Raw genomic sequence first — 14,623 nt, 5'->3', positions numbered from 1 at the left:
AGGAAGCTTGGCCCCAGTGATGTACTGGGCCGGGTGCACTACCCTCTGTAGCGCCTTGCGGTCGGAGGCCGAGGTGTTGCCATACCGGGCAGTGTTGCTCTCGATGGTGCAGCTGTTGAACCTTTTGAGGATCTGGGGACCCATGCCAAATATTTTCAGTCTCTTCATGACTTTCTTGGAATGTTTGGACCATGGATAGTTTGTTGGTGATGTGGCACTTGAAACTCTCACTGTTCCACTACAGACCTGTCGATGTGAATGGGGACGTGTTCGGCCCTCCTTTTCCTGTAGTCCACGATCATCTCCTTTGTCTTGCTCACGTTGAGGGAGAGGTTGTTGTCCTGGCACCACACTGCCTGGTCTCTGACCTCCCTATAGGCTGTCTCATTGTTGTCGGTAATCAGGCCTACCACTGTTGTCATCGGCAGACTTAATGATCGTGTTGGAGTCATGCTTGGCCACGAAGTCATGGGTGAACAGGGAGTACAGGAGGGGACTAAGCACGCACCCCTGAGGGGCCCCCATGTTGAGGATCAGCGTGACGGATGTGTTATTACCTACTCTTACCACCTGGGGGTGGCCCGTCAGGAAGTCCAGGATCCAGTTGTAGAGGGAGATGTTTAGTCCCAGTGTCCTTAGCTTAGTGATGAGCTTTGGGTACTATGCGGTTGAATGCTTAGCTGTAGTCAATGAACAGCATTCTCACATAGGTGTTCCTTTTGTACAGGTGGGAAAGGGCAGTGTGGATTGCGATTGAGATTGCATCATCTCTGGATCTGTTGGGATGGTTATGCAAATTGGAGTGGGTCTGGGGTTTCCGGGATGATGGTGTTGTGAGCCATGACCAGCCTCTCAAAGCACTTCATGGCTACTGATGTGAGTGCTACAGGGCGGGAGACATTTAGGCAGGATACCTTGGCTTTCTTGGGCATAGGGACGATGGTGGTCTGCTTGAAACATGTACACTCCTGTTCAAAGTTTGGGGTCACTTAGAAATGTCTGTTTATTAAAGAATCTTTTAATTTTAAATAATACCAAATTGATCAGAAATAAAGTGTAGACATTGTTAATGTTGTAAATGACCATTGTAGCTGGAAACAGTTGATTTTTGTTTTTGTAATGGAATATCTACATTTATCAGCAACCATCACTCCTGTGTTCCAGTGACATGTTGTGTTAGCTAATCCAAGTGTATCATTTTGAATGGCTAATTGATCATTAGAAAACCCTTTTGCAATTATGTTAGCACAGCTGAAAACGGGTTTTTTAAAGCAGTAAAACTGGCCTTTAGACTAGTTGAGTATCTGGCGAATCAGCATTTGTGGGTTCGGTAACTGGCTCAAAATGGCCAGAAACACAGACATCTCTTCTGAAACTCGTAAGTCTATTCTTGTTCTGAGAAATGAAGGATATACCATGCGAGAAACTGTCAAGAAACTGAAGATCTTGTACAACGCTGTGTACTACTCCCTTCACAGAACCGCACAAACGGGCTCTAACCAGAATAGAAAGAGGAGTGGGAGGCCCCGGTGCACAACTGAGCAAGAGGACAAGTACATTAGTTTCTAGTTTAAGAAATGTCCATGCATGTCTATGTATTGTCTGAAATTGAGATGTGATCCCTGATGGAGGGAGCTAATGCCTGATCACCAGCCACTCATGTTAGCTAATAGTGTGGCCAATGGTGTGGTTTTAGAGGCCCTCCTCTTCCTAAATGCATATAGGGGAAACACTGGCTGGTATTGGTAGGTATCATGCGCTGGTTGCTGCTCTCTGCTTAATGCTGAAGAGTTGTAATCCTAGCTGATGTAAGGCCGGATCCAGGGAAACGGGCTTTGTCACAGTCACGAGAGAATGCTGCTGTGCCTCCCCCTGCTCTGCTGTTTCCAACTAGAACTTATTACCCCAATCAATTCAGAGGGCTGGCCGGCCAGCATGATTCTCCACCCACACAACGTCGTCCTCTTGCCTCATCTAGCTACCCTCGGTCTCATTGTCCACACTATATCCTTTGTGTCCTTCCAATGCCTTGGCTGTTGTCTATGCCATTCACTGATTCGCACCAAGCATCTCCCCAGTTTCTTTCATATTTTAGTGGTGTAACACAGTGAAATTCCTATCATACTTTCAATGTATGTGGAACTATGTGCAAGTGACAGGCCTTTCAACAATTTCGAGAAAACACAAGTGACAGACACTACGGACTAGCCTAGTGGTAAAAGCCATTTCGTCCAAAGGAGGTCAAACGTCAATACTATGGTGATGTCATAGTGGACCGGGTCTATGGGGAGGGGGGGTCACATGGATTACAGCCTGACTGGGAGCCCAGCTGTAGAGGTGGTGGTGTTGCCTGGGACATTTTACAGCTTGTGTGTGTGTGTGTGTGTGAGAGCGAGGGTGTGTTGTATACTGTGTGTGTGTGTGCGGGAGAGAGAGCGAGGGTGTGTTGTATACAGTGTGTGTGTGTGAGGGAGAGAGAGAGAGAGTTGTTTACTATATGTGTGTGAGATGGCAGGAGAATAAACAAGAGTCTGTAGTAGTGGTGAACATGGGCACCGTAGTAGACTGAGCTGAACTCTCATACATGACCTCCACGCACTGACAAGAAGAGAACCCCAGGCTCCATGCTGACTCAAGAGAACATGAGGTTGTTTGAGGGCCTTTCAACTTAGAGGGCAGGTGCTGCAGCTTCACAGTGACAAAAGGTAGGTTGGCTGAGCATTGCCAATGTTTGTGATTTCTTATTTCAGTTTTTTATTTTATTTTATCAGAATGAGGATTATTTGTATCTTATTTTGTATGTTTGTGAATTTGAACAAGTTGTCGTTTGGGAGTGGTCTCTAGTGAAACAAATGTTTTAGCAGTGGATTCATTTTTGTACTGTCCAAAAAAGTTGTTTCATTCGGAAAATATTCAGACCCCTTGACTTCTTCCACGTTTTGGTTACATCCTTATTCTTAAATTAATCAATCTATATGCAATACCCCATAATGACAAAGAAAAAAACAGGCTTTTAGAAGTTGTGTGTATTTCTGTAAATCTAGTCTCTTGTGATGCAGCGGTATTTTGAAGCTGTTTTCAGATGACGAATGCATTGATCGATATCTAGTTGTATAGGTATAGTAAATCTAGTCCTCTAACTAAATTATATCCAGTCTAGGGTTGAATGGCGGGAACCCGGTTACCGGATTTACCTCTCAAAACCACTCTCTTTTCCCGGGATAAATAACTGAGCGAAACCAGTAAATTAGAGTAAATTATTTCAATGAACAGCATGGCGTGAAATGGAATTGATAAATGATTTGCCATGTCTCAATCTGGCTTCTCTACGGCCTCGGCGTGATGAATCAAATCAAATTTTATTTGTCACATACACATGGTTAGCAGATGATAATGCGAGTGTAGCGAAATGCTTGTGCTTCTAGTTCCGACAATGCAGTAATAACCAACAAGTAATCTCTAGCTAACAATTCCAAAACTACTACCTTATAGACACAAGTGTAAGGGGATAAAGAATATGTACATAAAGATATATGAATGAGTGATGGTACAGAGCGGCATAGGCAAGATACAGTAGATGGTATTGAGTACAGTATATACATATGAGATGAGTATGTAAACAAAGTGTCATAGTTAGTGGCTAGTGATACATGTATTACATAAAGATGCAGTAGATGATATAGAGTACAGTATATACATATTCATATGAGATGAATAATGTAGGGTATGTAAACATTATATAAGGTAGCATTGTTTAAAGTGGCTAGTGATATATTTTACATTTCCCATCAATTCCCATTATTAAAGTGGCTGGAGTTGAGTCAGTGTGTTGACGCTCAGGGTGGGGACAGACAGCCCGTCAGTATGGAGCGCAGTTCACAATGCTTGTAGACCTATCATCTCGGCTTACATTTGCTGCAGCATATTCTATACTGCAGTAGTATAATGACCCAATGCGCTTCTAATTTACCCATCTCCATCTGGCTTTCACCATGTTAAAATTTTTTGCAGCTGCAGAGTTTAAAAACAGCATATCGTTATAGTTTTGGCAAGTCGTTTAGGACATATACTTTGCATGGAACAAGTCATTTTTCCAACAATTGTTTACAGACAGATTATTTCACTTATAATTCACTGTATCACAATTCCAGTGAGTCAGAAGTTTACATACACTAACTTGACTGTGCCTTTAAACAGCTTGGAAAATTCCAAAACATTTGTTATGGCTTTAGAAGCTTCTGATAGGCTAAATAACATCATTTGAGTCAATTGGAGGTGTACATGTGGATATATTTCAAGGCCTTACCTTCAAACTCCGTTCCTCTTTGCTTGACATCATGGGAAAATCAAAATAAATCAGCCAAGACCTCAGAAAACACACTGTAGACATCCACAAGTCTGGTTCATCCTTGGGAGCAATTTGCAATTGCCTTAAGGTACCACGTTCATCTGTACAAACAATAGTACGCATGTATAAACACCATGGCATCACGCAGCCGTCATACCACTCAGGAAGGAGACGCGTTCTGTCTCCTAGAGATTAATGTACTTTGGTGCGAAAAGTGCAACTCAATCCCAAAAACAACAGCAAAGGACCTTGTGATGTTCCTGGAGGAAACAGGTACAAAAGTATCTATATCCACAGTAAAACGAGTCCTATATCGACATAACCTGAAAGGCCACTGCTCCAAAACCGCCATAAAAAAGCCAGACTACGGTTTACAACTGCACATGGGGATAAAGATTGTACTTTTTTTGAGAAATGTCCTCTGGTCTGATGAAACAAAAATAGGACTGTTTGGCCATAATGACCACCGTTATGTTTGGAGGAAAAAGGGGAGGCTTGCAAGCCGAAGAACACCATCCCAAATGTGAAGCAAGGGGGTGGCGGCATCATGTTGTGGAGGTGCTTTGCTGCAGGGGGACTGGCGCACTTCACAAAATAGATGTCTTCATGAGGATATAAAATCATGTGGATGTATTGAAGCAACATCTCAAGACATCTGTCAGGAAGTTTGACCCAAGTTAAACAATTTTAAAGGCAATACACTCAATTAGTATTTGGTAGCATGTAAACTTCAGACTCACTGGGAATGTGATGAAAGAAATAAAAGCTGAAATAAATCACTCTCTCTACTATTGTTCTTAAAATAAAGTAGTGATCCTATCTGACCTAAGACGGGGAATTTTTACTAGGATTAAATGGCAGGAATTGTGAAACTGAGTTTAAATGTATTTGACTAAGGTGTATGTAAACGTCTGACTTCAATGTAGATAATCGTGTTCTAGAGATGTAGGGCTATATACAGTATATATAGATGTCTTAGCCTCTCTCAGATAATGTTTTATTAGGCTTTATAATGTTTTATTATGCTGAATGACACTTCCAGTTTTGGCGGGAAAAATCCCAGGTTACCCGGGAGAAAAGTGATTTATTGTCAGGTTGGAACATTTTGTAAAATACCGGTAAAATATTCAACCCTTTATATATTCCTCTACGTCTAGCTGTACTGATCTGTTGTGGACTATTCTAGGTTGATTTGCATGCTTGTCTAACACAGTCACAGCAGGCGCTGTGGACAAAGTGTTCTTGTGTTACAGAATCCGTTTTGAAGGTAATCCCTGTGGTATGCTGAGTGTGGTAGTCCTCTGACAGACTGTGTTGTCTCTGCTCGCTCGGTGCTGTGTAGATGTGTTTGTAGTCCTCTGACAGACTGTGTTGTCTCTGCTCGGTGCTGTGTAGATGTGTTTGTAGTCCTCTGACAGACTGTGTTGTCTCTGCTCGGTGCTGTGTAGATGTGTTTGTGGACTGGAAGCAGAATGCTAATGAGGTGATCGCGAGGCTGCGCTGTGGAGACGGGGTGCAGAGGGTGGAGGACGTCACCACTACCTTCACCGACACAGACTGTCATGCCCGCTTCCCAGGTGAGATCACAAACTAACTACATGTCTTATAGCCTAAGTGTATGTGATGATTGCACGTGTATGAGAGCTTGTACAGGCTACATTTTTTTGTGTATGTGCTGAGATGGTGTTTGAGGGAGTGTGTGTGCTGAGATGGTATTTGAATGAGGGAGTGTGTGCTGAGATGGTATTTGAATGAGGGAGTGTGATGGTGTTTGAATGAGGTAGGGAGTGTGTGTTGAGATGGTGTTTGAATGAGGGAGTGTGTGTGTGTATTTGAATGAGGGAGGGATGGAGTGTGTGTGTGCTGAGATGGTGTTTGAATGAGGGAGGGAGTGTGTGTGCTGAGATGGTGTTTGAATGAGGGAGGGAGTGTGTGTGCTGAGATGGTGTTTGAATGAGGGAGGGAGTGTGTGTGCTGAGATGGTGTTTGAATGAGGGAGGGAGTGTGTGTGCTGAGATGGTGTTTGAATGAGGGAGGGAGTGTGTGTGCTGAGATGGTGTTTGAATGAGGGAGGGAGTGTGTGTGCTGAGATGGTGTTTGAATGAGGGAGGGAGGGAGGGAGGGAGTGTGTGTGCTGAGATGGTGTTTGAATGAGGGAGGGAGGGAGGGAGGGAGTGTGTGTGCTGAGATGGTGTTTGAATGAGGGAGGGAGGGAGGGAGGGAGTGTGTGTGCTGAGATGGTGTTTGAATGAGGGAGGGAGGGAGTGTGTGTGCTGAGATGGTGTTTGAATGAGGGAGGGAGGGAGTGTGTGTGCTGAGATGGTGTTTGAATGAGGGAGGGCGGGAGTGTGTGTGCTGAGATGGTGTTTGAATGAGGGAGGGAGGGAGTGTGTGTGCTGAGATGGTGTTTGAATGAGGGAGGGAGGGAGTGTGTGTGCTGAGATGGTGTTTGAATGAGGGAGGGAGTGTGTGTGCTGAGATGGTGTTTGAATGAGGGAGGGAGTGTGTGTGCTGAGATGGTGTTTGAATGAGGGAGGGAGGGAGGGAGGGAGTGTGTGTGCTGAGATGGTGTTTGAATGAGGGAGGGAGGGAGGGAGGGAGTGTGTGTGCTGAGATGGTGTTTGAATGAGGGAGGGAGGGAGGGAGGGAGTGTGTGTGCTGAGATGGTGTTTGAATGAGGGAGGGAGGGAGTGTGTGTGCTGAGATGGTGTTTGAATGAGGGAGGGAGGGAGTGTGTGTGCTGAGATGGTGTTTGAATGAGGGAGGGCGGGAGTGTGTGTGCTGAGATGGTGTTTGAATGAGGGAGGGAGGGAGTGTGTGTGCTGAGATGGTGTTTGAATGAGGGAGGGAGGGAGTGTGTGTGCTGAGATGGTGTTTGAATGAGGGAGGGAGGGAGTGTGTGTGCTGAGATGGTGTTTGAATGAGGGAGGGAGGGAGTGTGTGTGCTGAGATGGTGTTTGAATGAGGGAGGGAGGGAGGGAGTGTGTGTGCTGAGATGGTGTTTGAATGAGGGAGGGAGGGAGGGAGTGTGTGTGCTGAGATGGTGTTTGAATGAGGGAGGGAGTGTGTGTGCTGAGATGGTGTTTGAATGAGGGAGGGAGGGAGGGAGTCTGTGTGCTGAGATGGTGTTTGAATGAGGGAGGGAGGGAGGGAGTGTGTGTGCTGAGATGGTGTTTGAATGAGGGAGGGAGGGAGGGAGTGTGTGCTGAGATGGTGTTTGAATGAGGGAGGGAGGGAGTGTGTGTGCTGAGATGGTGTTTGAATGAGGGAGGGAGGGAGGGAGTGTGTGTGCTGAGATGGTGTTTGAATGAGGGAGGGAGTGTGTGTGCTGAGATGGTGTTTGAATGAGGGAGGGAGGGAGTGTGTGTGCTGAGATGGTGTTTGAATGAGGGAGGGAGGGAGGGAGTGTGTGTGCTGAGATGGTGTTTGAATGAGGGAGGGAGGGAGTGTGTGCTGAGATGGTGTTGAATGAGGGAGGGAGGGAGTGTGTGTGCTGAGATGGTGTTTGAATGAGGGAGGGAGGGAGTGTGTGTGCTGAGATGGTGTTTGAATGAGGGAGGGAGGGAGTGTGTGTGCTGAGATGGTGTTTGAATGAGGGAGGGAGGGAGTGTGTGTGCTGAGATGGTGTTTGAATGAGGGAGGGAGTGTGTGTGCTGAGATGGTGTTTGAATGAGGGAGGGAGGGAGGGAGTGTGTGTGCTGAGATGGTGTTTGAATGAGGGAGGGAGGGAGGGAGTGTGTGTGCTGAGATGGTGTTTGAATGAGGGAGGGAGTGTGTGTGCTGAGATGGTGTTTGAATGAGGGAGGGAGGGAGGGAGTGTGTGTGCTGAGATGGTGTTTGAATGAGGGAGGGAGGGAGGGAGTGTGTGCTGAGATGGTGTTTGAATGAGGGAGGGAGGGAGGGAGTGTGTGTGCTGAGATGGTGTTTGAATGAGGGAGGGAGGGAGGGAGTGTGTGTGCTGAGATGGTGTTTGAATGAGGGAGGGAGGGAGGGAGTGTGTGTGCTGAGATGGTGTTTGAATGAGGGAGGGAGGGAGTGTGTGTGCTGAGATGGTGTTTGAATGAGGGAGGGAGGGAGTGTGTGTGCTGAGATGGTGTTTGAATGAGGGAGGGAGGGAGTGTGTGTGCTGAGATGGTGTTTGAATGAGGGAGGGAGGGAGTGTGTGTGCTGAGATGGTGTTTGAATGAGGGAGGGAGGGAGTGTGTGTGCTGAGATGGTGTTTGAATGAGGGAGTGTGTGTACGCTGAGATGGTGTTTGAATGAGGGAGTGTGTGTACGTGTCTTTGGTGTGGGTGGCATTTAGCCGTTCACTTTGAACATGCAGCATTAGCACTAGTCTGATGGCCCGTGACTGCTCTCTCTCCAGATGGGCGCCAGTGGGACTGTCATCTGCATGAGGAGATTGAGGGCTCCTGCAGCAAAGTACAGTACAAAGAGAAGAGTGGCTTCCTCCTGCTGGTTATGCACAAGAAGATCCCCTTCCACTCCTGGCCTTCCCTTATGGTGAGTCTGCCATCTGGCCTCCCTGCTGTCATTTAGCATGTGTTTCTCTCATGGAATACCATCAACTACCTTCATGTGACTATTGCCTATCTCTTGCGAAGGTTTTAACACAATTCCTAAAAGAAATGCATACAAAAAAACATTTTGTCTCATCTCTCCTCCCTGCAGCAAAATAAAAAGGAGAAGCAGCCTGTGAAAGTGGAGGCCAAGAACGGTAAAGACCAGAAACAGTCGCCTCTGGTAAAGCCTGAGAAGTCTGTCCTAGAGACGGCAGACATGGCTGAACTGTCCACCCAGACGTCTGCTCCACCGGCACAGTGTGAACAGAGGCGTGGCAAAGCAGAGCGAGGTGTCAAATGCATCATGAACTACAAACCAGCCGACAGGCCAGAGTCTGTGGTGAAGGATGGAGGAGAGGGGCAGACAAAGCCGGTCAATGTCAGTAAAGGGGACCTGCCTCAGGAGCCCAGTGCCAAGCGCCCCGTCCATCCCCCCAAGGTCTCCACGGACCCCACCTCAGAGATGCCCAGGGACACACACTCCAAGTCCACAGCCAATGGGAAACCACATAGCCCCACTGGCCGGGACCTCCAGACGTCTACAGCTGGTGACAATCGAGCTGAGCTGCTAGGCAATGGCCATGAGGGTACAACACCTGAGGTAGCCGTCAGCCACACGCAGCAGGAGTTGAAAGTTCAGGTGAGTCCCGGTGTCTCTAGACTCTACCATCTCACCAGGCACTGAGAGTACTGTGAGGGTTCAAATATGTGTGTGTGAAATTATGCTGCTCTGGATCTGATTGTAAAGCACATTTATTGTTTAAGACTGAGGACAAGAAGGCCCCAGAGTCTGATTTCAAGGCTGGTGCCGAAGAGGTGATCATACCGGCAGCCACTGTGTCCAGTGCTGAGATCAGCCCCAAGGCTGGAGCCTCCAGCATCAGAACAGAGAGGCCAGGGGAGGCCGAGAGGACTGATTCTGAGACGCTAGTGAGACAGCCTCCGAATGAGGCTGACCAGGCCACTGAGTCTCTAACACCAACCAATCGGTCAGGATCAGGGAATCCTGTGACTGCAACAGACACCAAGCAGGCTGAGTCCTCCAGCAGCAGCAGCAGCAGCAGGACTCAGGAGGAGAAGAGGGACCGGTCTAAGGAGGAACCTCTGGAGATGAAGCAGGAGGAAGGTCAGTGGACGTCTCAAAAGGGACACTGTTATTTCTGTCACGGTGAGTCCATGGTCTGCAGACAGTGACCTGAAACGTGGCACTGTGGTTATCTTTTAGCAGTTCCAGAGCCAATGGTGAACCTGAAGTTGTTGAAGAACGACTCGTACGAGAAAGGGACAGACCTGATGGTGGTCAACGTGTACATGAAGGGTATCTTCAGAGAGACAGCCAGGGTGATCTTCAGAGAACAGGACTTCACACTCATCTTCCAGACCAGGTAACTTGGTCCTTGTGACCTTTCACCTTAGTGGATCTTAATTGGATTTTAGTGGTGTCTCCAGCTTATTGAACTTTCTTCCCTTTCAAACAGCGATGTAAATTTCTTGCGTCTTCATGCGGACTGCGGAGCGAACACCATCTTTAAGTGGCAAGTCAAACTCCGGTAAGACTTTCAAGTCCAGCTTGGTCTGTGATTTTTGTGTGGTGTTTCTATACACATGTGTACAGATGTCCCTTTTTTGGTTCTCATTGAGACAGTGAGTCTGACAAGCTGGGGATCCTCTGTTACAGGAACCTCATCCAGCCTGAGCAGTCCACGTATGCCTTCACCCCATCCCGTTTAGACATCACCCTGAAGAAGAGGCACAGCCAGCGCTGGGGGGGCCTGGAGGCCCCTGCTACACAAGGTCTTCCTGCTGCCTGGCTTCTACTGCACACGTTATAGACGTCTGTTACACTAGCTGTCACACAGTTTGAAATATAGCAGCCCCGTATAAATATTACACACACAATGGCTTCCACACAAATGTGTTTACTGACTGTCTTTTTATATCGCTGTTTGAGGAGCACATTGATGTTTTTCACTTTGAACCAATTGACTGTAACCTACTGGCTGTAGGTCTAACTAGTGTCCTAGGACACCATTAGAGCCTGTCCTAATGTTAATTACTTTGGAGGGTTGACACCGCGGGAGGGTTGAATTTAGGTTGTTCTGAGGGCGCTGTGTTTCAACTCGATATCAGGAAGGTGGTGTCTTAATGTTTGTTATACTAATAAGGTGTTGGTGTTATGCGTGACTATAGTAGGCAGGTATGTTTGTGGGTGTTTCCATTCAAGGCAGCACTACGGACAGGTATCTGACCACTGAAACTAATCCAGTTATACTCAGTATGCATGTCTGCTGTTCTCACAAGCCCATGGGTCTCTGGGTGTCAGTGCAGAACTACAGTGCCCAGGTTATGTCCTTAACTTGTAAGGTAATATTCTTCTCTTGGTCCTGACAGTTGTTTGTCGTTGACCACAAACTCCATCCTCCTCTGTTTAAGGTGCAGTGGGTGGCGCCAAGGTTGCTGTGCCCTCCGCACCGTCCTCTCAGGCCAGTCAGCCGGGAAGCAGCAAGCACTCCCTCTCTGCCAAGGAGGAGCCACCCTGGGTGGGGGAGGGGAAACCCAAGCCCCCTCGGACAGTGGACGGATGCCTGGACAGTGTGTCATCCCGCACCGTCTCAGACCATGTCCCCATCAAACAGGAGCCTGCAGTCACGGTGAGTTGGATGAGATGGTGAGAGAGGGAGGACTGACGGAGGATGAGATGGTGAGAGAGAGGGAGGACTGACGGAGGATGAGATGGTGAGAGAGAGGGAGGACTGACGGAGGATGAGATGGTGAGAGAGAGGGAGGACTGACGGAGGATGAGATGGTGAGAGAGAGAGAGGGAGGACTGACGGAGGATGAGATGGTGAGAGAGAGAGAGAGAGAGAGAGAGAGAGAGGGAGAGAGAGAGAGAGGGAGGACTGACGGAGGATGAGATGGTGAGAGAGAGGGAGGACTGACGGAGGATGAGATGGTGAGAGAGGGAGAGGACTGATGGAGGATGAGATGGTGAGAGGGATGACTGACGGAGGATGAGATGGTGAGAGCGAGATTAGATGGAAAAGGCCCAAAAAGGGAAATGGTATGAAGTGATTTAGGACGAGGAGTAGGGGACTGGAAAATGAGTAGGGGGAAAGGGAATCCGATTTCTTTATCATTTCATTATCCTATGAGCCTCGAGGGTTGGTATTTTTCCTAGCCACTGGGCTTCTTCATTGCTTGCTCTTTGGGGTTTTAGGCTGGGGTATCAGTAAAGAACTGTCTTTATAAAGTTTATTTGATGGTATTTCATCCCTTTATTTCTGTCTCAGCCCAAGCCCACCTGTATGGTCCAGCCCATGACCCACGCACCTCCTGCCGGCAGCCAGCACAGCCAGCGCAGCGTTGAGGAGGAAGAGGAGGAGGAGGAGGAGAAGGTGTGTCTGCCAGGCTTCACAGGCCTGGTCAACCTGGGCAACACATGCTTTATGAACAGTGTCATCCAGTCTCTTTCCAACACCCGGGAACTCAGGGACTACTTTCATGGTCAGTGAGCTCCTCTAATCTTCCTCTTCCCTTCTGTCATTCTTTCATTTAAGTTGAAGTTTTTTACGTTTCTTTATGAAATGTGTCTGATGTAAATATGTATGTAAAAAATAACATGTTACATTGCAAGGAATACATATTTTCATATATATTTATTTATATTTATTTATATATATATTTATTTATTTATATATTTATATATACATATATTTATATTTATATTTATATTTATATATATTTATATTTATATATATTTATATTTATATATATTTATATATATTTATATATATTTATATTTATATTTATATTTATACATATTTATATTTATACATATTTATATATATTTATATTTATATATATTTATATTTATATATATTTATATTTATATTTATACATATTTATATTTATATATATTTTTATTTATATATATTTTTATTTATATATATTTATATTTATATATATTTATTTATATTTATATATATTTATATTTATATATATTTATATTTATATATATTTATATTTATATATATTTATATTTATATATATTTATATTTATATATATTTATATTTATATATATTTATATATATTTATATATATTTATATTTATATATATTTATATTTATATATATTTATATATATTTTATTTATATATATTTATATTTATATATATTTATTTATATTTATATATATTTATTTATATTATATATATTTATATATATTTATATTTATTTATATTTATATATATTTATATTTATATATATTTATATTTATATATATTTATATTTATTTATATTTATTTATATTTATTTATATTTATATATATTTATATTTATATATATTTATATTTATATATATTTATATTTATATATTTATATTTATATATTATATATATTTATATTTATATATATTTATATTTATATATATTTATATTTATATATATTTATATTTATATATATTTATATTTATATATATTTATATTTATATATATTTATATTTATATATATTTATATTTATATATATTTATATATATTTATATTTATATTATATATATTTATATTTATATATATTTATATTTATTTATATTTATATTTATTTATATTTATATATATTTATATTTATATATATTTATATTTATATATATTTATATTTATTTATATTTATATATATATAGATATATTTATATAAATATTATAAAATAAATAAAACGTTTCAAACAGTGTTCTCTCACCCTCTGTGTAGACCGGGCGTTTGAGAATGAGATCAACTGTAAGAACCCGTTGGGGACGGGTGGTCGGCTGGCCATCGGGTTCGCTGTGCTGCTCCGGGCTTTGTGGAAGGGTACCCACCATGCCTTTCAGCCCTCTAAGTTAAAGGTGACACTCCACTGTCCTGAGTCCCATCTTTAACTCCCTCCTGTTATTTAATAATATATAATATATGACATTTAGCAGAAGCTATAACCCAAATAGCCTTAGTCTTTATTCTCCAGGTGATCGTATCCACTTAGATGTGGTGTCTTTATTCTCCAGGCGATCTTATCCACTTAGATGTGGTGTCTTTATTCTCCAGGCGATCTTATCCACTTAGATGTGGTGTGTTTATTCTCCAGGTGATCGTATCCACTAAGATGTGATGTTTTTATTCTCCAGGCGATCGTGGCCAGTAAGGCCAGTCAGTTTACAGGCTATGCCCAGCACGATGCCCAGGAGTTCATGGCCTTCCTCCTGGATGGGCTCCACGAGGACCTGAACCGCATCCAGAACAAGCCCTACACAGAGACCGTGGACTCAGACGGACGGCTGGACGAGGTGGGTGAAATAAAGGTTTGAGCAGCACCATAAACAATCACATTTATTTTATAAGACCCCTTTGTGACATCTAAAAAGGTTCTTTACACACATACCCAGCAGGCTAAAACTCCAAATGGCAATCAATGCAGAGACAGTCATACTTATAACCACACTCACTGTTTCCATTCAGTCCACTTGTCCTGGAAAATGACATGGTGTGTCTGTTTTAAAAGGTGGTGGCAGATGAGGCGTGGCAGAGGCACAAGATGAGAAACGACTCGTTCATCGTAGACCTCTTCCAGGGCCAGTACAAATCCAAGCTCGTCTGCCCAGTGTGCTCCAAGGTAAGACACAAACAGCGGAATTATTTCAACACAATTAAGCAACACTCCACTGTCTGAATAGATCTGGGTGTTCA

The 14,623-nt window shown here is 44.0% G+C and overlaps 1 protein-coding gene across 16 annotated transcripts in view; it reads left to right on the top strand.

The window, feature by feature from the left end:
• The window catches only part of LOC109869091 (ubiquitin carboxyl-terminal hydrolase 19), a 35,244-nt gene that overhangs the window by 5,193 nt on the left and 15,428 nt on the right, over positions 1–14,623 (top strand). For 8 of the 16 annotated variants that reach the window (XM_031803571.1, XM_031803570.1, XM_031803569.1 and 5 more), the window contains 12 exons: positions 5,797–5,925; positions 8,715–8,851; positions 9,020–9,550; positions 9,676–10,036; positions 10,136–10,295; positions 10,389–10,460; positions 10,589–10,704; positions 11,344–11,561; positions 12,201–12,414; positions 13,655–13,788; positions 14,065–14,238; positions 14,439–14,549. In XM_031803571.1, the coding sequence (XP_031659431.1) occupies positions 5,797–5,925; positions 8,715–8,851; positions 9,020–9,550; positions 9,676–10,036; positions 10,136–10,295; positions 10,389–10,460; positions 10,589–10,704; positions 11,344–11,561; positions 12,201–12,414; positions 13,655–13,788; positions 14,065–14,238; positions 14,439–14,549 (2,357 nt within the window). The remainder of the gene's footprint in view (positions 1–5,796; positions 5,926–8,714; positions 8,852–9,019; positions 9,551–9,675; positions 10,037–10,135; positions 10,296–10,388; positions 10,461–10,588; positions 10,705–11,343; positions 11,562–12,200; positions 12,415–13,654; positions 13,789–14,064; positions 14,239–14,438; positions 14,550–14,623) is intronic. The other 8 variants (XM_031803573.1, XM_031803572.1, XM_031803566.1 and 5 more) reach the window with 4 other exon arrangements.

Source organism: Oncorhynchus kisutch, linkage group LG24 (assembly GCF_002021735.2).
Source record: "Oncorhynchus kisutch isolate 150728-3 linkage group LG24, Okis_V2, whole genome shotgun sequence".
In the NCBI taxonomy this organism is placed as follows: Eukaryota; Metazoa; Chordata; class Actinopteri; order Salmoniformes; family Salmonidae; genus Oncorhynchus; species Oncorhynchus kisutch.
This window is presented reverse-complemented; position numbering and strand designations above follow the sequence as displayed.